Source organism: Eucalyptus grandis, chromosome 3 (assembly GCF_016545825.1).
Source record: "Eucalyptus grandis isolate ANBG69807.140 chromosome 3, ASM1654582v1, whole genome shotgun sequence".
Taxonomy (NCBI): Eukaryota; Viridiplantae; Streptophyta; class Magnoliopsida; order Myrtales; family Myrtaceae; genus Eucalyptus; species Eucalyptus grandis.
Window position 1 is genome coordinate 33,598,567 of NC_052614.1, and position 22,539 is coordinate 33,621,105.

The following is a 22,539-nucleotide window of genomic DNA, read 5'->3' on the forward strand; positions in this document are numbered from 1 at the left end:
ATTCGCCACGAGCGATATTTGATTCCTATTTTGGTTTCTGGTCTGTTCTTCTTTCGATGTCAATCACGCGCCGATCTTCGTATTGCTGACTTTCCAGGGTTTCGGACACAGAGAGAACAAATGTGGCTTGCGAGAGAACAGTCGGAGAGAAAGGGAGGGAGCGGGTTGGTGGCCGTGGCGATCGATAAGGATAAAGGAAGCCAGAATGCTCTCAAATGGACCATCGATAATCTTCTCCAGAGAGGCCAAGTCGTCATCCTCGTTCATGTCAAGGTCAAGTCCCTCCCCACCGCGCCTTTGGGTTCTTCCCCTAGTAAGTCATCGAACTACGTTGAATTGCAACGATGAGTTTTCTAGCTGATGCATGTGCATGTCGAATTCGAGAGATCAATGTGTATAAGCCGAATGTACGCGGATTATGATTTTCAGTGCGATAATCACCTCTAATTATTCAATGTTTAGCGGGTATCTATGGGGGTTGGTTTCAACTATTTGATGCCAACAAGGCTCTTCATATGGCAGGACACGAGCTCGATCCTAAAGAACTCTTTCTTCCCTTCCGATGCTTCTGCACGCGCAAGGATGTAAGTTAGATGCTACTGCTTCAAACAAATTCAACAGCAATGCACAATCTGTTTGGTTAGGTGTTCACACATTCATTTTGACGCCAGATACAATGCAAAGATATTTTGCTGGAAGACACGGACGTAGCGAAAGCATTGATTGAGTATGTTTCTCACAACTCCATTGAGAATCTAGTCCTCGGTTCCTCGTCGAAGTCTGGCTTTCTAAGGTTTGTATTGCTTGTTGATTGATCTCGCATGAATAATCAGCGGATCAGATAATTTGTTCACATACAATGACCCCTCGCATTTGTTTTGCACGCAAAATGCATCTTTTGTTGTTTTAAAATTCACTTATCTTCCAGGCAAGACAAAAGCAACTTGGTGTGGCGTTTCGTCTGTGTTTTCATAGGCCTTCGAGAACTATAAGTTTCTCACAAGTTAAGATTATATAGCAATCTTTCTTTCAGAAACACAAAAGAAATATGCATTGGCATAAGCCTATGAAGTTCAAGATGGGATTGATTTAGTGCAATGATAATAAGTTATTTGCTAAAGCTTGCGACTCTACAACTACATCGAACACTTTAACAATGGCTACTAAGAAATGACAACACATGCTTGTGACATTGACACAAAGGTAACTGAATAAGTATACCAATGTTCATCTACATATGTGAGGTACGGATCTAAACGAAAAAACTACGCTCAAATACCTAGTTAAAATGATTTCGTAAGGCGATTATTTTAGGACTTAACTTGATAGCCTGATAAGTGCTTATCGACAGAACCTTCAAGGCGACAGATGTGCCAAGTAGTGTGGCAAAAGGAGCACCAGACTTTTGTACGGTTTATGTCATAACGAAGGGGAAGATAACAACCATGCGGTCGGCCACCCGTCCAGCTCCGATGGCCTCGCCACTATCTAATCAAATTCACAATCAATTGGTTCCACGGGCACATCAATCAGAGCCGCGTGTCCCCCAAACTAATAGTATAAGAGGTAAGCGTTTTTGCACATTAAATCTTCGTTTCTGGTTCCCCTTCATCTCGCCTCTTTAGACACCTAAGGACGGACTCTCCATTAGGATTTGCAAGGGCAATGAATGAGATGCCTCATAAGTCGAATGACAGCTTAGATTTTATAAGGTAAGTCAATCTTATTTGAAACGACCATTTCCCAATTAGAGGAAAAAAAGACTAAAATCCTTTGCAAACAGATCACCATTCACAAGAGGAAAAGGTTCTAACGGCAGATTGTACGGGGAGGTTGGTACTCCGGATACTGATATATCCTTTGTCAGCTCTGGTAGACAGAGTGTCGACCGAATGTTCCCATCATTTTATGACAATCTGGACGGTGGCTACTCCCCGAGGTTGTCTAACACCTCCAACACAGACTACAGACAGGGCTTTGATGCTGCTCTGCTGGCGCAGAGGTCAGTAGATAGCAGCACAGTTCGCGAAGTGTCGCCTATGTCACATTTTTCACAGGAGAGCGAGAGGTCTTATTCATATTCATCACCCAATACGGTAAGAACAAGATGAGTGTGACATGCTTATAGGATCTATTTAACGTTTCTCAGAAGAGAGATGTAGTTCAAAACATTTTGAAACAAAAGTGAAGGATTTTCAAATTTGCAGGATGATGTGGAAGCTGAGATGAAGAGGCTAAAACAAGAGCTTAAGCAGACAATGGAAATGTACAGCAAAGCTTGCAAAGATGCTCTCTCTGCTAAACAAAAGGTAAGGCAGATTGAGTTTCGCTGGAGGAATTACGTTTCCCTGTTCAAGACTTTAAAGTGATTGCCTTCCAGGCGATAGAGCTCCAGCATTGGAAACTAGAAGAAGAAAGGAGGGTCGAGGAGGCACGATTGGCTGAGGAAGCAGCTTTAGCACTTGCGGAAAAGGAGAAAGCCAAGTCCAAAGCAGCGATGGAGGCTGCTGAGGCTGCTCAGAGGATTGCCGAACTCGAAGCCCAGAAAAGGATTAATGCGGAAATGAAAGCCATCAAAGAAGCCGAGGAGAAGAAAAAGGTGCTCGATGCTCTTGCACAGTCAGATGTCAGGTACAGAAGATACTCGATTGAGGAGATCGAAAATGCTACAGAGTTCTTTTTGGAGTCCCGCAAGATTGGTGAAGGAGGTTATGGCCCTGTGTACAAGTGCTACTTGGATCACACGTTAGTTGCAATCAAGGTCTTGCGACCAGATGCTGCTCAAGGCAGATCCCAGTTTTTGCAAGAGGTACGTCATCAGTAAAAACTATGCAGTGTGAATGCAAGCGTAAACAACAAGGGTTATACTTCCCATTTTTGTATTTGGGTCTAGAAAATGTGATTTGAGAATACTTGGGGAGATGAAACATCCAACTGATAGTGACTGAGTTTATTAAGCTAGAGATCGTTTAACTTTGAAGAGGCTTACATAATGTCAGTCAACCACTTTCAACTTCAACTACTATGTTTACTTTTGACGAAGATCATTAAACTTCTTTATCTATTCTGTGCCAATTATTGCAGGTTGAGGTGTTGAGCTGCATAAGGCATCCAAACATGGTTCTTCTCCTGGGAGCTTGTCCAGAATATGGATGCTTGGTGTACGAGTTCATGGCGAATGGAAGCTTAGATGACCGCCTCTTCTGTCGCGGAAACACCAGGCCGCTTTCTTGGCAACTCAGGTTCAAAATTGCAGCAGGAATCGGAACTGGCTTGCTGTTCCTCCACCAAGCGAAACCTGAACCACTTGTGCATCGCGATTTAAAACCTGGAAACATTCTGCTCGATAGCAACTTCGTCTGCAAGATCAGTGATGTTGGTTTAGCTCGGCTGGTCCCGCCTTCTGTTGCCGACAGTGTGACACAATACCGCATGACGTCCACGGCTGGGACATTTTGCTACATAGATCCCGAGTACCAGCAGACGGGAATGCTGGGGGTCAAGTCTGATATATACTCTCTAGGGATCATCTTTTTGCAGCTACTAACCGCCAAACCTCCCATGGGATTGACCCACCATGTCGAGCGGGCAATCGAGAATGGGACTTTTGCTGAAATGCTAGATCCAGCGGTGCCTGATTGGCCCTATAATGAGGCTCTGGCCTTTGCCCAAATGGCACTTAAGTGTTCGGAGTTAAGACGGAAGGATAGACCAGATCTCGCAAAAGTCATTCTCCCCGAACTTGACAGACTGAAAGCATTGGCTGAGAGAAGCATTCATCCCTCGTGGCCTAGTTATAACTCGAGCGACTCACCCAATGACAGCCAGGTTTCTTTGCAACTGGTAAGTTAAAAGACATTCCGACAAACAGCAAATCTCACACCAGCGCATGAAGTATCTCTTGATAGATTCTAGATGGTGGCATGAAAGATGACCAAACTCACCTTTTGTCATTCATTTTCTTAACATCTTTCTTATGCAACTTCCACCAGGGTTCAATGAGTTCTCCATCACTCGGGGAATCGCATTGCAGTTAAACTATCTCATGGTAGAGTACCTGGAGCAATGGAGACCCAAAACATGAGAAGATTACGAGTTTTTGACTGCTTGCAAAAGAAGAATATAGGGTAACCATATGATAAAATCGTTGCGGCCTGATGAAAGATAAGCCGCTGCAGGACCCACATCTCTTCGCTTCCATTTCACCATCTCTACTTTTTAAGGTTGGCCAAGCTTCCTGGACTGAGGACTTCTATCTATTTGACGACCGATGAATCAAGTGAACATAACTATTAGAAAAGAACATTGAAGAGCCTCATGGACCTCATGACGGTATTCGATCACGAAGGATGCTTCCCTCAATATTCGACATCGACCATTGATTGAATGAGATACCTCTTTGTAGGTTATGGTTATGTGCTGATACTAGAGTAACTCAGACTCTGAAGTTATGATAGACTTTGATTTCTTATCCATCATCCATACTGAGGTAGGTGTAAGCTGAAGCACAGAAATGATTAAAGTCAATGTTCTGAAGGCTCTGATATTGCTACGTGAGTGTTGGCAAATAAAAAAGAATATAGCAAATAATGGCCGATTTTTATAAGTTGGACATATTTTATAAAGAACATTTTCATCACAATATGTGTTGCCGGCGATAATTTTTAAGACCTGTCAACTGTTTTTTATATTTGGCTTTGATTGATAGTGTGCAGCACAATCGGTAGAGTCGGCATACAACCCGAAGTCAAGCCTGAATGCGAAGATTCGTACAGATGCCGGAGCGGCCATTTTTGTTCCGCATTACAAAGTCTAATTGTATGTAAGGAGCTATCTGCGAGTACGTATGAAAGAAGGCATCACATCAGACAATTTCTGTCCTCAATTTGTTGTGACTTTCCCTCAATTTACGCTTTTCTCTGCTGCATCTTCGTTTGAGTTAGTTCAATTAGTTTAGTTTGCCACAATTTTTGACGGAAACTTCACAAATCCAGGATGAATTGGTGATTCCTTTCTCGATATTAATTGTCTTTTTCGTGAATTATCTTTTGCATGAGGGACAAAAGGCACCGGAGGTTTCTGAACTATTGTAAATCATTCAATAGGTCCTTAACTTTTTTTATACAATCATCCCCACAAAATTTTTTGTTCAAATTATCCCTTTCATTGGGAAACAAACAATTGTGCTAACATAACTGCTAAGTCTCCATCAAATGCCAAAGTACCAGTAAAATGGTTTTTTTTTTTTTTTTAAATTTATTTTTAAATAAGGAAAATTGTTGAGGGTAACTATGCAACCTAAAGGGTGTAAATATATTGTTTAAATATTATGAAAATTTTTGTGGAAATTGACAGCCAACACTTGGAAATCAATTGAAACTGAAAATATCAAGTGTGTGTGGTGCTATTGCGAAGACATAGATGATAACCAACGAGTAAAGACGATCACATCAAATTATACTTATCTCCAAGTTTATATCCATTCTTCATACTAGAAGCCTCAATTCGAGTTGGAACCCATTGGTAATCTTCTAGACAAGTCACAATCACTGAGTATCAATCTTAATAGTGATAGATTACACTATTGGAACTCAAGTGCTGCTATCAATATTGTACACTTGATTTTATCACAAATTTTTTTTTTTTTCGGTATCATAAGTACAAAGCAGCAAAACACCACCCAAACTCTATCGACCATCTCTTCTTTGCTTGTCCCATCTCGGCGACTTTTTTTTTTTTTTTTGGGCCAGTAGATGTAATCTTCCATGGCGTAATAGATCTTGGGCGGAAAATAACCTCTAGGCTTTGAATTTCCTAACTAGTAAGGATTTCTTCCATTCCGTTGCTCGGTTCTCTTTTTGGAGCCATGTGCTATTAATTTGGAAAAAAAGAAATAGCATCATTTTCCGGGGTGAAACGCTTGAGGTTTTGGCTTTGAAGAATCAACTTGTCAAAGTTGTTAAAGATAAAGTGTTGACCTTCAGCAACGTGCTGGACAACTTTCGTAACAGGCGTCTTCAACGAGGGTGGGGCTTTGACTCTTCTGTTTTTGTTGCGGGCCTGCCCATTCTCCTTAGTGGTGCTTCTTCTGTTAGGGTTGGTCAGTTGGTGCTGTTCCTTCTGGGTTTGCGGCCCCGTTGCTGTGTTGTGCTACCTTGCTGACAGTTTTTTTTTTTGGTTTGCTTGGTGGCGGTATTCTTTTGTTTGCCGGTTTGTTTCGGCTTCCTTGTTTTCCATTGTTTTTGTTTTTTTTTTTACATTGGTTCCCTTTCACTCTTTTTTGCTCATGCATTATGAGTGAAAGTTTTTGGCGCCGGTTTTTTTTTGTATAGTTGGCTTTTGCTCTATAAATTCTTACCTTACCAAAAAAAAAAAAAAAAAAGCAGCAAAACACTACATTGGAAATTTTAGATAAACAGATATAATTTGATTAACACAGAGTAACAATGGACACCATCGGCTTTCTCTATTTTTTGTTGCAACTCTTTGAGCTTCATTGATCCTCCTTTACATAGACATCTTCAATCTTCCCATAGGAGATGGTCTTGAGGAGCAATAGCAAAGACCTGTTAAGAGTTGTTAGGAGTAGTTGTCCAAGAATAGGATCGTCCGTACAACCTTTTTCCTTGAACATCAACGCGGTTTCCCAAAATGGAGTCTGCTGGATCTGTCCCATCACTGGATACTCTAGCAGTCTAACTAAAAAGCTATCAACTATTCTCTAACGATTTTCACTTCTCCTGCGATGGTCTTCCCAACTGTCAATGGCTATAATTTTGTCTCTAATGGTCATCTTCATATGAACGTACTAACAACATCACCAACGACTCAATATTAGCATGATCTATTGCTTGTAATAGGCACGTGCACAATAAAATTGATCTGTCAATATTGTCCATGGACAAGCCACATGAAATGACTTGCGATTCAATTTCCAATGATACTTATGAGCATATCAATTTTCAAAAACTAAAGAAATCAGCCATGGTCCTTCCAAGTTATTATGAAAACATCGTGATATCTGACTTATATACCTTCTTTGGAATTATCACCATAGCTAGTCATTGTCGAGCTCTTTAGATATCATGGATATCATCACAATCATTTAGATAACACCACAAACATCTATATTTATCATACTAGATATTACATCAATGACAATTTTGGAATCATAAAAAAATCATAGGGATGGTTAACAATAAGAATAACAAAATGAAAAAAAAAAGTATTAAAAAATCAAATGAAAAAGAATTTTGAAAAAAAGAGGAAGAAAGAAGTTTGGATTTGTGGCCAGGAAAAAGAGACTATGAAGGTAGAGCAATGCAATATTGGGGGTTGTATGGCCCCAACTAGGTGTTAATGGTCATGCGACACCGGTGAGAGCTGGCATGCTGCATAATTAGCATAGTCAGTAGCTTAATGAGGTAATTCGCATATAGTTAGGCTAGAACGGTAATATTTTTTTTATCTTAATTTAAACTGTAATTACATGTAAGTGTCACGGGCCGATACTTGAGATTGCAAACCGTGAAGCACTTTGGCTCCCTTTGCTCTTGTGTGGATGACAGAAAGTATTTAGAAAAAGAAGCTCTAGGAGAGAATGTGCTTCTATTACTCAAATATTGGGTGATACAAATTAGGAGAACATTCCTATTCATACATAAAGCCTTCCAATTACTACCATAGACCCCTTGATCAAATGGTGGAAATCCACTCACCCCAACTACCATATATTCTATTAAATACAAGACTACCATCTACCTTATTAAGTATAAGAAATATCTTGAATACAGATATACATTTCCCATACCATCCCTAGAGTATTCTAAAATCCTCATGAAGACCCTAGAGCCCAAAGCACGTCAAGGCTTGCCAATCATTTAGGTTAACTCTTCGGCTAGTTAGGTCTGGAAACCTCCAGTTTATGACACAAGGATGTATATAAGTACGAATAAATAGTAGCAGAAGGGGAAGAAAGGATAGCATATATCATATCACACAAATTTCTCTTTCAATTCGTTAAAGCTTTCCCTATAATTTACGCTTGCCTTTACTGCAACTTTGTTTAATTTATTTCAACTAGTTTAGTTTGCCACAATTTCTAACATCAACTTCACGAATCCAAAAATCAAGTGGCGAATCCTTTGTCGACCATCAATCTTCTTTTTTCACAAAGATTGCAATTGTCTGTTTCCAAGTTCTCTAAAAAAATTATATAGCAAACAATGAGAATGAATTGTTTGTTTTTTTAAAAAATTTAGCAAACAATGAGAATGAGAATTTTTAAAATTTCATTCTCATTTTCAAAAGAAATATGAAACAAATTGAGAAATTACATTTTGTAAACTTTTTAAGAAAGAATTTCAACATCTCTTTGTGATATACTATGAGGTTTGACTTTTTTTCTAAGACTAGTATAGCAACCTTAAATCTTTTCTTTTTTGGTGCACCTAAAAGTTTGGGGCCAGGAGACATTAGACTAACCTCATGGACTGAGACGGAGTTTCTATATATTGAGTAGGATCAATTGATTCCATCCAAATTTTAGTTCATGTATCACTGTAAATTCAACCTCAGATTAACTTCTAAAACCATATTACAAGGAAAAGGAAGTTCATTAATCTAAATATAACTACAAATGTTTTTGTTTGACAAAAAAAAAAAAAAAAGAGATGAAAAGAACAATACTTATGGCATGCTTAATTTTTAATGGAAAAAGGGCATACGAATCTCCCTTCTCGGTTTTATTCAAAAGAGCTCTCTAATGTAGATCTTAAGACTCTTGGGAATGTGCCGATTTCGAGTTTGAAACCTTGAGGGTTGCTCAAGAGGTAACGTGTTTGCTTTATTCGTTCAAAGCTCGTGTTTGAATCCCAATATTTTTGCATTCTATTGTAGCCACCTAATTTAGATCTCTTTGCCTTCGGGGATTAATCGGAATGTGCAGAATCAAGGAACTATCGCATTAGGTAGGAATTAGGTGAGTGCTCAAAGAGTACTCGATATCTCATTATTAGTGAAAAAATAAAATAGTTAAAGTACAAGTAAACACATCAGTTCATGAAGCCAACTAGCCAAATTAATTGGACAAATGTGTGTCAACATGTATTTCTTGGTAGATGAACTACGGATAGAAGAGAGATAAATTATTGGTAAAAAAACTCAATAATTACACCATTTCCAGACTACTAGTAGTCTTCTACTGTGTCAGTATCTGCTGAAATGAGTTTTTTGAGACGAGTTTTGCATGGGTTGCATAAATAAATGTCTTCCAATCATACTTTTTTTTTTCTAAACATGAAATGTAATTAATACATGATGTCTTAGATTGTCAATGTCAGTGCAAAATCTCATGCAAGGAGTAATCCGTTTTACCCATGGCTATCGATTAAGTTAAAATATTCACCAAGATGTCAGTAGATATCCAGAGGATTTCAATGCGCTCTTTCTTTCATATATGTGAAACTCATGAGCAGACAAAGGGATAACAGAGATAAAAGTGACATAAATTGAATATTGCAATAGGCTGTTTTCAACTTCTCATTTTTTTTTTCTCCTCAGTCAAAGAATATCACGTCATTCATTATTGTATTTATTAAAGTAAATTCTAAAATATAAAGTAAATAAAATAATAAATCAGTCATGCATAGTTGGTTTGAAAAAAAGTTCTTGAGACGAGACGAGACGAATGAATGTGTTTTGAGAGAAAATAACTTAGGGATAGAAGAGTTCACCACCAAGAGATAAAACAATGTTCCATTAGATAAAAATAAAGATCTTTAAGGTTCACCATTAAAGTATTAGATTAAAAATGAAGAATTCTCATATATTGTGTCATCTAAAATCTAGATTCTTACAATTGAGAATACAATTCTCATATATTCCCAAATTCCTTTGGCAGAAAATCTGGAACCTCAACACCATGGCAAAAATTTAAATTTTCATTTGGAGTATGTGCCATAAAAACTTACCAACTCGCAAGAACTTGTGCAAGCGAACAATCGCGCCCGATCCTCTCTACCCTATTTGCCGCCAATTCCCACATACCTTGGAGCACCTACCCTTGCTTTGCGACTGGACAAAAGCAGTTTGGTCAGATCATCAACTGCAAATCTGGATATACAACTATGGAATTTCTAGAATGAACAGATGGGTATTGGACACCATGCTACAAAGTACTAGCTTACCCTCAATCAAACTAATCACCGGGATACTGTAGAAAATTTAGCTAGCTTGCAACGGCTTCATCTTCGAATCGAAATCCAAACTCGAGCTCGATAGTCGATGAAGCATGTGCCATAGACAAGAACTTTAAGCTCGAACAAACGAGAGGGGCGAAAAACAAAAAAAACGCTGACCTGATTCGTAGGCTCCTCCAAAAATTGGCGCCTTAAAGTTTAACATTGATGGTCAGTCATTGAAGGGGAGAGGAAGGGAGCTTATGCTAGTATTTGCCAAGGCTCAGCTGAGAAAGTGGTTGCTGGTTTTGTTGAAAGAGTATGTTGGAAAATAAAGAAGAGGAGGAGAAGAAGAAGAAGACAAGTATTGGGGGAAGATACGTAACACTGTTTGTTGTAACTAGTGAATTTATCGAGAATGTGACAACAAAATAAACAAGAATTGAAGGTAAGGTACGGTTAACTGAATTTCCTTAAGACAATCAGTTCATACCAACGGTGCTAAGCAGCTTCACAAACTTCATCTCCCAAGATAAAACACCTTTATCAGCATTACATGAATTCGAGAAATACACAAATTAATGAGATACGTGAACAAAAACAACATATCTCATTTTGCTTACATTCGTTGATATATTAAACCTATCAAAATTATAACAATCTCCCACATTAATGGATTAGTAAAACATTTTGACTCGAGGAACTTTAAATGTGCTTGTGGAAATACACTAGATCAAGATAAGTAGTTTTCACTTTGAACCATTCTTTAGTGAAAGCCTATCGGACATACTTAACCAGTTGGTGGACTAGACCATGAATCGCCAATTGTTGGTGTAAGTTCGGACAGTAGATCTCACACATAGTATCTTTGAATCAAGATTGGTTTTTGGTTGCATTTATTCTTTCGGCCATGAATCTCTTAAGATTCATGCGTGCTTTAAAAAATCAAGCCTTTAAAGATTTTCATAGAGTTAGCCAGCTCCACCATATGGGTGCATTCCTATCAAATGTATCTATCATACCTCATTAGATGTTGAAATCTAAATTATATGAATCATTAAACGCATAGCATACCCTTAAAATGGCATGAAGCATTGTTGCATTATAGGATTGGGAGATAGTGCTCACACTAGAATTTCCAAATTTGCATTGTCCTACTAGACCTAGTCCATGGGATCTCCAATCAGTAGGTTAGGTTTCCACCATGGAACCTCTTTATTGAAGTTAAGACTTTTAACCTCATTCCCCTTGATGCACAATTTACATGCTCAATTGACAAACCTTTTGTCAATAGATTCACAATATCTTCCTTTGACTTCACAAAGTCCAAAGAAATTATTCCATTCGAAAGCAACTGCCTTATGGTATTATCCTCACGACACATATATCTAGACTTACCATTATTTATTACATTTTGTGCCCTCATAATTACTGCTTGATTGTCATAGTGATGCATATTGGAGGCACAGGTTTTGGCCACAATCAAACATCCTTTAAAAATTGTCAAAACCACTATGCTTCTTCAGCAAACTTATCCAAAATAACAAACTCTAATTCCATTATAGAGTGCACTATCAAATTTGCTTTGAGGATTTCCACGATACTGTGGCACCTCTGAATGTGAAGAAATATCCGCTAGTCAATTTCGATTCATCTGAATTTGAAATCTAGTTGGCATTATAATAGCCTTTCAAAACAGCTGGATATTTGCCATATTGTAGAACATTGTCTTTAATTCGTAACAAACAGCCCAACACTCTCAAAAGCACATTCTAATGTTTATGACCAGGATTATTTGTATAGCGGCTTAATTTCCTATTGAGTGCGCAATATCTTGTCTAGTGCAATTTATGATGTACATGATGTTGCCGATCATTGAAGAATACTCCAACTGCTTGATGTTATTTCTAGTATTCTTTCTTAAAATTAGGTGTGGAAGAAAATGATTACCCACATATTTAATGTTGAATCCTTTAAACCTCTCGATTACATTTTCAATTTAATAAGATTGTGTTAAACATAGATTGTCAAAATTCTTTAGAATTTTAATGCTAAGTATTATCGGCAACACCTAAGTCTTTCATCTCAAAGTTCTTCTTAAGAACCCTCTTGGTGATTTTGATAACCTCAGTGTTATCTCCAAAGATCAGCAAGTCATTGATATATAGACAAATAAGCACATATCCAACTAACGCGGATTAAGCGTACACATATTTGTCATACTCATTTATTCTATACTCATTTTGGATCATCACACAGTCAAATTTCTCATGCCATTATTTAGGAGCTTGTTTAAGTCCATACAATGATTTGACAAGTTTACACTTTGTGTGTTTGTCCTTTGATCTTGAATTCTTCTAGTTATTCCATATAAATCTCCTTGTTGAGATCACCTTCCAAGAGTGCAGTTTTCATATCCATTTGATGTACTTGAAAATTGTATATCAATGCTACGGCATTTGGCATTCTAACTAATATTATTCTCATTACAAATGAGTAAGTATCAAAGTAGTCTAGACCTTCTTTTTGTCTAAACCCTTTGGCAACAAGCCATGCTTTATACTTTTTTATGGAACTACTAGCTGTATGCCTCATTTTGAAGATCCATTTACATTCAATTGGTTTATTTCTTGATGGAAGATCAACTAATTCCTAAGTGTGATTACTTAGGATAGAATCCATCTCATTGTCGATAGCTTCTTCCTAATAAGGAGCATATGGAGTCGGCATTGCTTTTTGAAACGTTTGAGGCTCACCTTCTAACATGTACGTGATCCAAAAGATTTTTCAATCCGTAACCTCTTGCTCCTTTGAAATTTAGCTTCTTCGACTTGAACTTCATCATTCTCAAATTCTGATTTTCTAGATCTCTTTGAGAAGGTTCACCTTGAATTCATTTCGTAGGATATATATCCTTAAAGAATTCAGCATCTCTTAATTCTAGAATAATGTTGGCATGGATTTCCACATTTTAGATTTGTTAACCAAGAATCTAAATGCATTGCTATTTTGAGCATAACTGATGAAAATGCAATCCACCGTTTTTGGCCCCAATCAAGTTTGTTTTAGAGGAGAAATCACCACTTTAGATAAGCACTCCCACACTTTTAAGAAATTGTAGGATGTTAACATTCCATTTTATAACTCATATGGAGTCTTACCTATCTTTTTATGGGGTACTTTATTAAGAATAAAGTTCGTAATTAAAATTACTTCCCTCCACAAGTTTTGAGGTAAACCTGAACTTCAAGAGCATGGCATTAACCATTTCTTTTAGAGTTCTATTCTTCCGTTCAGCAACTCCATTTTACTACAGAGTGTAAGGTGCAATTGTTTTGAGTATTATTCCTAAATTAGCACACCGCTCTTTTAGGTTGGAAGAACTATATTCTCATTTTCTGTCAGACCTAAGCACTTGGATTTGTTTGTCAAGTTGGTTTTCAACCTCATTCTTATACTTAATAAACATACTCATAGCCTCATCTTTGCTAGTTAACAAATAAACATAGCAAAATCGAGTACAATTATCTATAAAAGTGATGAAGTACTTCTTTCCTCCTCTACTTTCTACAAACTTTCCATCACATAGGTCACTATGGATTAACTGAAGAGGTTCACTCGTTCTTTCAATAGATTTGAAAGATTTCTTAGCAAACTTAGCCTCAACACAAGTCTCACACTTGTAATGGGTGTCCAACTCAAACTTTAGAATTAACCCAAAGTTTGCTAATTTCTTCATTATACCTATTTTACATATCATAATCTACCATGCCATAAATAAGGAGACACAACAATGTAACCTGAAGATTTTTCTTCATTACTAGCTTTTGGGTACAAGAATTTTGCGTTTACATTAACATTAGCCACATTGGCCTTGAACAGGTCATTGTACAAGTACCCTTTCCCCACATACATCCCCCTTTGGAAAGAACAAACTTGTCATATTTAAATATAATTTTGAAACCTTTCTTGATAAGTATGAAGCCAAAAATGAGATTCCTCCAAATCTCCTATACATGTAGCACATTGAGCAAGGTGACTTCCTTATCGGAGGTGAATTTTAGGATCACCTTTTCTCTCTCGACAATATTTGATGTTGTAGAGTTAGCCACGTAGAGTTTCTCTTCATCTTCAGCCTTCTTGTAAGATGAGAATAGATGTTTATTCACACAAATGTGATTTGTGGTACTTGTGTCCAACTATCAATCGGTATTGTTTGATACCAAAGATACCTCAAATATCACCATATAATCGGTCTCTTAGCATCTTCTTGCTTTGTCGGATGCAACTGCTTGACTACACCACCACCCTTGCCTTTGTCTAGGCACTTCTTGCAATCCTTAGTCGAATGACAAGGCTTATTGTAGACAAAACATATTCCTTGGAATTTCTAGGATTGTTCCTTTTGCTTTGCCTTTACCTAGTAAGGGCTTCTTCCTCTTCATATCTTGATTGGAATTGGAAAGCTCCACAGTGTTGGCTTTCAATTCCATGGAAATGTTTGCATTTCTCCTATTGTTCTCCTCAATTTTGAAATGCAGAATGAGAACTTCATGACTTATCTCTTTTTGTTTGATGCTTCAAATAATTTTTGAAGTTTGACTAGTCCGAGGTAGCTTCTCAATAATAGCTGTCACTTGGAATGATTCACTAAGTTTCATTCCCTTAACAAATATGTCGTTCAAAATTATTTGCAATTCCTAGAGCTGGTTCATGACAGATTTAGAATTCACCATCTTGAATTCTAGAAATTTGGCAACCACGAATTTCTTGGTGCCTATATCCTCAGTTTTGTATTTCTTTTCTAAGGACTTCTATAACTGTTTAAAACTTTCAATGTTACAATGGACATTATAAAGGAATTCACTGAACAATTAAGAATATAGTTTCGGCATAAGAAGTCTTTGTCCTTCCAAGCCTCCAACGCCCTGAGGGTCGTGACATCTTGCTCTAGACTAACAATTGGGCACATCTCCGATAAGTATTTGGTCAGATTCAACGTAGTCAAATAGAAGACCATTTTCTTTTGCCATTGCTTAAAACCCACGTTGGTGAATGTTTCCAGTTTCTCACTTAGTATTAGTGGAGGTGGTACCATCAAACTAGGCAAAGTCAATTAAACCATCCCTCCAAAAATTGGACCATACGTTATTTAGCTCGTATTGTTTTGAAAAATAGTTTTGGGCATGTCGGTCAAGCGTTTCGTACCCGGATATCCACTCTCCTTTGACCGATAGCTGGCTTGCTTTCTTGCCTTGTGAAAAGTGCTCTTGCTCTGTCTCTTGTTCGTCATAGATGGTTTCAGCAGCCTGAAGGCTTGCAGCATTTGGTGCCACAACACTAGGCAACAAGGTTTGAACCTCTTAGGTTGAAACAACCATAGGAATGTCTCCAAGAATATTCTAGACATCATTGTTATCAGCTGTGTCGAGTTTTTGATAAAACCAACAAACAATGAGAACGATAATTGTCTTAAGATTGTTGGAAAATAAAGAAGGGGAGGAGAAGAAGAAGGCATGTATTGGGAGAAGATACGTAACATTGTTTGTTGTAACCAAAAAGTTTATGAAAAAAGTGACAACAAAATATACAAAAATTGGAGGTGAGGTACGGTTACTGAATTTCCTTAAGATAATTAGTTCCTGCCAATGATGCTAAGTAGCTTCATGAACTTTGCCTCCTAAGATACAACACCTTGAACCTGTTGGTATCAGCACTATATGAATAGGACTCTATCAAACACATTTTCAAACCGAAACACTTAGTGGAAACTTGAAGAGAGGAAATGTTGGTGATTTTTGCTTTTTCTTAGAATGAAGATTTTGAAATCTATTTATAGAGTTTTCAAATTCATGTATAGAAATGGTACATGAACTATGAAATAAATAGATATAAGAATCTAGTAGATACATAATAAATAGATACAAAAATCCAAGAGATACACAAATAAAGAATTAAGTAGATAAATAAATCCAAGAAATACATAAACTCGAGAAATACATGAATTAATGAGATACATGAATAGGAACAACGTATCTTATTTTGCTCATATTCGTTGATTCATTAACCCATCATAGTTACAATAGAGTAGTCGCTGCATCGGCACCGGAAGTGGAAGCCCTAGCTCTGCGATCTGTCTTGCTGTACTTGGAAGTCGATGGTGATTTTAGGAGGGTAACTGATCTGCACATGGAAATTGCCCCGGCTAGCTTATCATTAATGCATGTGGTTGTGGGCCAAGAGCCAAGCCCATGGGCGCTATGACCCATCATTGAAAAATGTAAAGAGCAGCTTGCCCCAGTCCAATTTAGTTGTGTTGGTCTCTAGAACACACTAGTCAAATCAAGTAACAAGCTGGATCCCCAAAAATCATCCTAAGAGCCACCATTACCTTTATAGGATTTTTTATGTCTAGAAACCCATAACCTATATTATCCTTTTTAATGAATGAAATGCCTCGTTTTGAATGAACTAAAAAGGAAATTTGATAATTTTAGTAAACTTAGTTGTCACCGCAACCAGTGCTTAGGACTACATCTATTTGCTTTTGGAGGTTCCCAGTTTAAACGATGGGCAATGGAATGAACGGTTCAGATTTAAGTAATTGGATCCAATGTTGGGAGTTTCATGGCATAGAGCCCTTCAGAAGGACTTCACTCCATAAATAGGTGGAATGCACAATCTATTTGGTAGCTAAATCCATACTCTAAGGAAGAGTGCAAAAACTCTCTATGGCTTTAAAATTACTATTAGGGCATCTGATTTTTTGCAGCGTTTACACTGTATGTGGCAAGACCAGCATTTTCCAAGATGATTTGGAGTTAGAGAGACAACTGAAGACTATGAATGAGTCACCCATCAGGATGTTTGTGGTAATTATATACTTTTTTTTAAAAAGTTTTTATTGCAAATTGGCCAGCTTGAACGCGTGTTAGTTGAATAATACCATAGGATTTATGCGTTCTTGTTTAAAAAAAAAATCAAATATTGCTTCTTCGATCATCTTTTTCTTAGCTATTTTGATGTTTTCTACGTATTATCCTCCTCAGCGATATAGGTGTTTCCCCAGATTGATGATTTTTCTTTTATAAATGGTAATAATTGGAGATTCAACTTTGATAATAACTGAAAGAGTGCTACCTTGAAATAGTGTTTCCTAATGTTAGAGTTTTCTCTCGATTATGTTAGAGTTTTCTCTCACGTGATGCTCGAGCTTTTTCACCATGTCTTCGTTTTCCTCAGCTCCTCTTCTGATCTTTGTGGTTCATTTGCATCACCGACGTTCTTCGCCAATTTCACCTTAACTACTTCTCCTCCTCTTTAATTCTTCCGCATGCGCAATTTCTTCTACCCCCTTCAACTCTCACCGTTCCCTGGTTCCGCCGTTCTTCCGCTATCTCTCAATTACCCGCCATTCCTGCTTTGCATGTTGCCGATCTGTAACATGCAATCCTTGCAACTCTTAGTTTCAGTCATCTGTTCTTCAAATTATCCATATTAGTGTATTTCTGTTTACTTTACTAATGGAAGAAAGTGATAATACCTCACGAATTGCTTCCCTATGCAATCGCCTGGGACGTTTATGCTCAGAACAGGAGTTGGAGGTTTGGGATGACATCCCTGCGTCGGCCAAACTAAATGATTGTCGCCTCATTCTGGTGGGTAATATCTTTACCAATCCTTCTGTGAATTTATCAGCCTTTCAAGTTGCGATGAAGAAAGCCTGGCGAGTGGATCATGTAGACATTACTTCGGCAGATACAGGGCTATATATAATCAAATTTAGAACTGAAGTGGAAAAACGTCGCATTCTGGATGGTAGCCCTTGGTTATTTTCTGGTCACTTAGTTAACCTACGACCATGGCAACCTAATACTCCCTTGCAACATTATGATTTTGGAAAATGTATGTTTTGGGTGCATGTTATTGGCTTACCTTTGGAGTGGACTTCTCCTCCTATTCTGCGTAGAGCTGCATCCCAGATAGGTAAAGTACTGGAGGTGAAAACTGATATTTCTGCAAGAATACGGATTGAATTAGATTTGAAAGAACCTTTGAAAAATGGCAAACTTATCAGTATTGAAGGCAAAACCTTATGGCTTGATTTTAGGTATGAGAGACTATCCCATTATTGTTACTCCTGTGGAAAGCTTGGTCATTATGCAGCTTCCTGTCCAGAGTTTCCATATATTGAAACACAATTTGATGGCCGTGACACGATGATCTATGGACCTTGGCTCAGAGCAGAGATTAAACAATTTAGCCCTTACTGGGATGCCTTTTATCATCCTAAAATACAAGTTGAGTCAATGGAAGAGACAGTACCTGAAACTCCTCCTCAAATGCAGCCTGCCCTCCCAGCTCTCCCTCCTATCCCTGCTACAGAGGTTGTTACTTCGAACCCTGATATGCCTCAAGGGACTTCCAAGCAAATGTATCCTGTCACTTCAACTACTATCACTACTGATTTAGTACCTGCAGCAGCAAAGATGAAAAACACTCAGGCCCTCCCAGTGGATAAACAACAACAGAAGAGGCCGAAGATTCCTCGGCCAATGCCACTTGGGGGTTCCAGTAAGAAAACAAAAAGATACACACCCTATGACATTAAACTTCCATCATCAACAGCTTTTGATGAGTCCCTCCTTCTTGATACTCCGGTTTTGGAAGCAGATATCCCTGATCTTTGGGCTTTGGCGGCTGGCCCTCAACAGCCACCGTGTTCCAAATGAAGCTCATGAGTTGGAATTGTCAGGGGTTGGGCAATCCCCTGACAATTCAAGCATTGAAGGCGATGTTAGCCTGTGATAAGCCCGATTTTGTGTTTTTAATGGAAACGAAGAAAGATCAACACTTCGTGTCTAAGCTACAGCGTAAGTTTAAATTTTCTCACTCTTTTGTGAAGGACCCAGTTGGATTTAAGGGTGGTCTTGCTCTGTTCTGGAATGATAACTTTGAAGTTACTTTGGTACACTCGGATGCTCAGTTTGTTGATTTTATGGCACTTGATCCTAGGACGAACTTTTCCATGCATATCACTTGCCTGCACGCACCTCCAATATATCAGCTACGTTAGGAATTCTGGAATACCATTAGAATTATTCATGCTGCAAATCATTTACCGTGGCTGTGTATAGGTGATTTCAATGACTTCCTTTCTCCCTGGGAGAAAATGGGCAAGCGACCTGCAATCACTTCGCGCATGACCTCCTTTCGGAATGTAATCAATGATTGTGCATTATTAGAACTACAATGTAAAGGTTGCGAATTCACCTGGTCCAATAATCGCGAAGGGGATGCTCTAGTAAAGGAGAAGCTTGATCGTGTGTTTTGTTCACTGGAATGGCTGACGTCTTACCCTTCTGCAGAAGCATTTGCCCTTCCATCTGTTGGTTCGGATCATTGTCCTCTATTGCTGCAAGCTCAGCCACCATCTGTCAAGCGTGCAAAGACTTTTCAATATGAAGCATTCTGGAACCAAGATAAAGAGTGTCAAGACATGGTTCAACAGGCATGGGAAAATAGTAATACCTCATTGATGTCCAAATTACAGGCAGTTGCAACGCGATTAACAAGATGGAGTAGAGCACGTTTCAGCAATTGTCATCAACGAATCTCTCACTTGCAATCTCAACTGCAGACGATTATAAATAGAACATCCTATCAGGAAGGGGATAAGGAGCACGCCAATGCAATACGATGTGAAATTCAGAAACTATGGACTCAAGATGAACAGTTCTGGGCTATGCGTTCTCGCATTCAATGGTTGAAGTGGGCCGATCATAACTCAAAGTTCTTCCATGCATACACTATGCAAAGGAGACAACGGAATCGAATAACTATGCTAGTGGATACTCACCAGCAATGGATCAAAGAACCAGAACAGCTAAAAGAACTCACTCAGGGATTCTTCTCTCAGCTATACCGCTCTGTGGGCTACAGGGATTTTAGGCCTTTCTTAGACCAATGTCCACCAGTGGTAACTCCTGAAATGAATACACACTTGATGAGCAGGGTAACAGAGGAGGAGATTTACCAGGCTACCTTCCAGTTGGGAGCTTCAAAGGCTCCTGGTCCTGATGGTCTTCCAGGCCTCTTCTATCGGCATCACTGGAATGTTATCAAAGCAACCATTATTCAAACAGTACAAGAGTTCTTTACCACAGGTTGTATGCCCCCTACACTAAACAGAACAATCATTGCCCTAGTCCCTAAAGTCCAGCATCCATAAAGTATTGAACAATACCGGCCCATCAGTCTTTGCAACTTCGCTTATAAGATCATTTCAAAAATTATGGCCAACAGACTTAAACCTCTGCTGTCTATTTTGATTTCCAAAGAGCAAGCAGCTTTTATTAGCGATAGACAGATACAGGACAATATTATGGTGGTTCAAGAAGTCATGCATCAATTTAAAGTGCGAGCATGCAAGAAACGCTTTAATCTTATTCTCAAAACAGACATGCAGAAAGCCTACGATAGGGTTGAATGGGACTTTTTGGAAGCCTATTTGAAGCAATTGGGATTCAATGACAGTTGGGTTACTCAGGTAATGGCTTGCGTTACTACAGTCTCTTTTAGTATTCGTTTTAATGGTGAACATCTCCCTTATTTTGAGCCTACTAGAGGAATTCGCCAAGGAGATCCCCTCTCTCCATATCTCTTCATTTTAATTGCCAATGCCCTATCCACTACTCTCACTCAAGCTGTCGCTATTGGCCATATAAAGGGGATTCAATTCAATAGAGACTGTCCTAAGTTATCTCACCTATTTTTTGCTGATGATTCAGTATTTTTCCTTAAAGCCACTCTTTCTGAATGCCATAACCTTGCCAATCTCCTAAACCAATATTGTTTCGCTACAAGCCAGCTCATTAATAGAAACAAATCTGGTGTGTTCTTTAGCAAATACTGTCCTATTTCGTTACAACATAATCTTGCACAAGAGCTCAGAGTCCCTATTATCAGTAAGTATGGTAAATACCTGGGCATTCCCTCGGATTGGGGCCGTTCCAAAAAGGAGATGTTTTCTTGGATCCTGGCAAGAGTAAATGCTAAGTTAGCAGGTTGGCAGGAAAATTTTTTATGGAAAGGTGGCAAGGAAATCTTACTGAAATCAGTAATTCAAGCCTTACCACAGTATGCCATGTCTATCTTCAAGCTTCCGCTATCTCTCTGCAGATTGATCGAAAGGAAGATCTCAGCATTCTGGTGGAGTAAACAAAATAGTCAATCTGGAATTCACTGGAAACATTGGTCAGAATTAAAGCTCTCGAAAGTTTCAGGGGGGATGGGATTCAGAGATTTAATCAACTTTAACAATGCAATGCTTGGAAAGCAAGCGTGGCGTCTTTTTCAGCAACCTCAAGCTATATGGAGTCAGCTCTTTAAGGGTTTATATTTTAGATACTCCTCTTTTCAATCTGCTCCCTCAGGACGTCGTCCTTCTTGGGGATGGCAGAGTTTATTGAAAGGTCGTCAAGCAATTACTCCTAAACTACGTTGGTTAGTCGGGGATGGATCGCAGATACACATCAGAGAAGATAATTGGTTACCAATAGGTCCGATAGGAGGCTTACTAGAGGAGGGAGAACCTGAACTAGTTGCTGATCTCATTGATTTACAGCATTCTGAATGGAAATCCTCCCTTGTTACTGCATTCTTCGATGCCCAGGTCAGTGCAGCAATACTCAATACTCCCATCAATCCGTCTCTCCTTCAGGATCAACTGGTTTGGACAGAAACACCTTCTGGTACCTATACAGTAAAGAGTTGTTATCATTCTCTATCTATACAATCTCAGCAACCAATACATCAACCCTCATCCTCTTATACTAACCCACCCATGTTATGGAGGAAAATTTGGCATATGTGTACAGCCCCAAAGCTTAAGGTTTTTCTCTGGTTAGCTTGCAAAAATGCAATTGCTACAAAACTCAATCTTTATCAACGCCATATCATACCGCATCCCTACTGTTCTCTATGTAATACTTCTGTTCCCGAATCAATAGAGCATCTGTTTTCTTCTGCCCGTGGACAAATGATATTTGGAATCACGAAGACATTGGAGTCAATATCTTACCTACCTCAGTGAGCCGATTTGATGCCTGGATTGTCGACAGAGTTTCCCTCCCACAAGCATCTCCTGAGTTTGCCATGATCGCTCATATTCTGTGGGAGATCTGGCGCCAACGAAATAATGCTGTCTTTCGTCAGATCCCACTGGATCCCCTCCAAGCCGTCAATGATGCCCTCACCCAAAGCACCATCTTCAAGGTTTTACAGTCCTCGCCACAGAAGATGGAAAATACATTGGTCAGTTTAGACCAGGGATGGAAACCACCAGCGGAGGGATATATAA

At 38.6% G+C, this 22,539-nt stretch overlaps 1 protein-coding gene across 1 annotated transcript; it reads left to right on the top strand.

Annotated features, from left to right (window-relative positions):
• The first annotated feature begins 120 nt into the window (after positions 1-120).
• On the top strand, positions 121-4,816 carry LOC104439554 (U-box domain-containing protein 52). The gene is made up of 10 exons (XM_039309569.1): positions 121-313; positions 463-584; positions 672-793; positions 1,352-1,566; positions 1,652-1,712; positions 1,784-2,096; positions 2,208-2,309; positions 2,381-2,809; positions 3,085-3,843; positions 4,709-4,816. Exons 1-10 carry the CDS (start codon positions 121-123, stop codon positions 4,814-4,816), a joined length of 2,424 nt encoding a protein of 807 aa, XP_039165503.1.
• The last annotated feature ends 17,723 nt before the right edge of the window (positions 4,817-22,539 follow it).

Excerpts from the sequence above, each read along its gene's own strand:
- LOC104439554 (XM_039309569.1), top strand. The coding sequence starts at position 121 with ATGTGGCTTGCGAGAGAACAGTCGGAGAGAAAGGGAGGGAGCGGGTTG. Across the intron at positions 794-1,351 it reads TCGAAGTCTGGCTTTCTAAG|AACCTTCAAGGCGACAGATG; the intron begins GTTTGTATTGCT and ends GCTTATCGACAG. Across the intron at positions 2,097-2,207 it reads CATATTCATCACCCAATACG|GATGATGTGGAAGCTGAGAT; the intron begins GTAAGAACAAGA and ends TCAAATTTGCAG.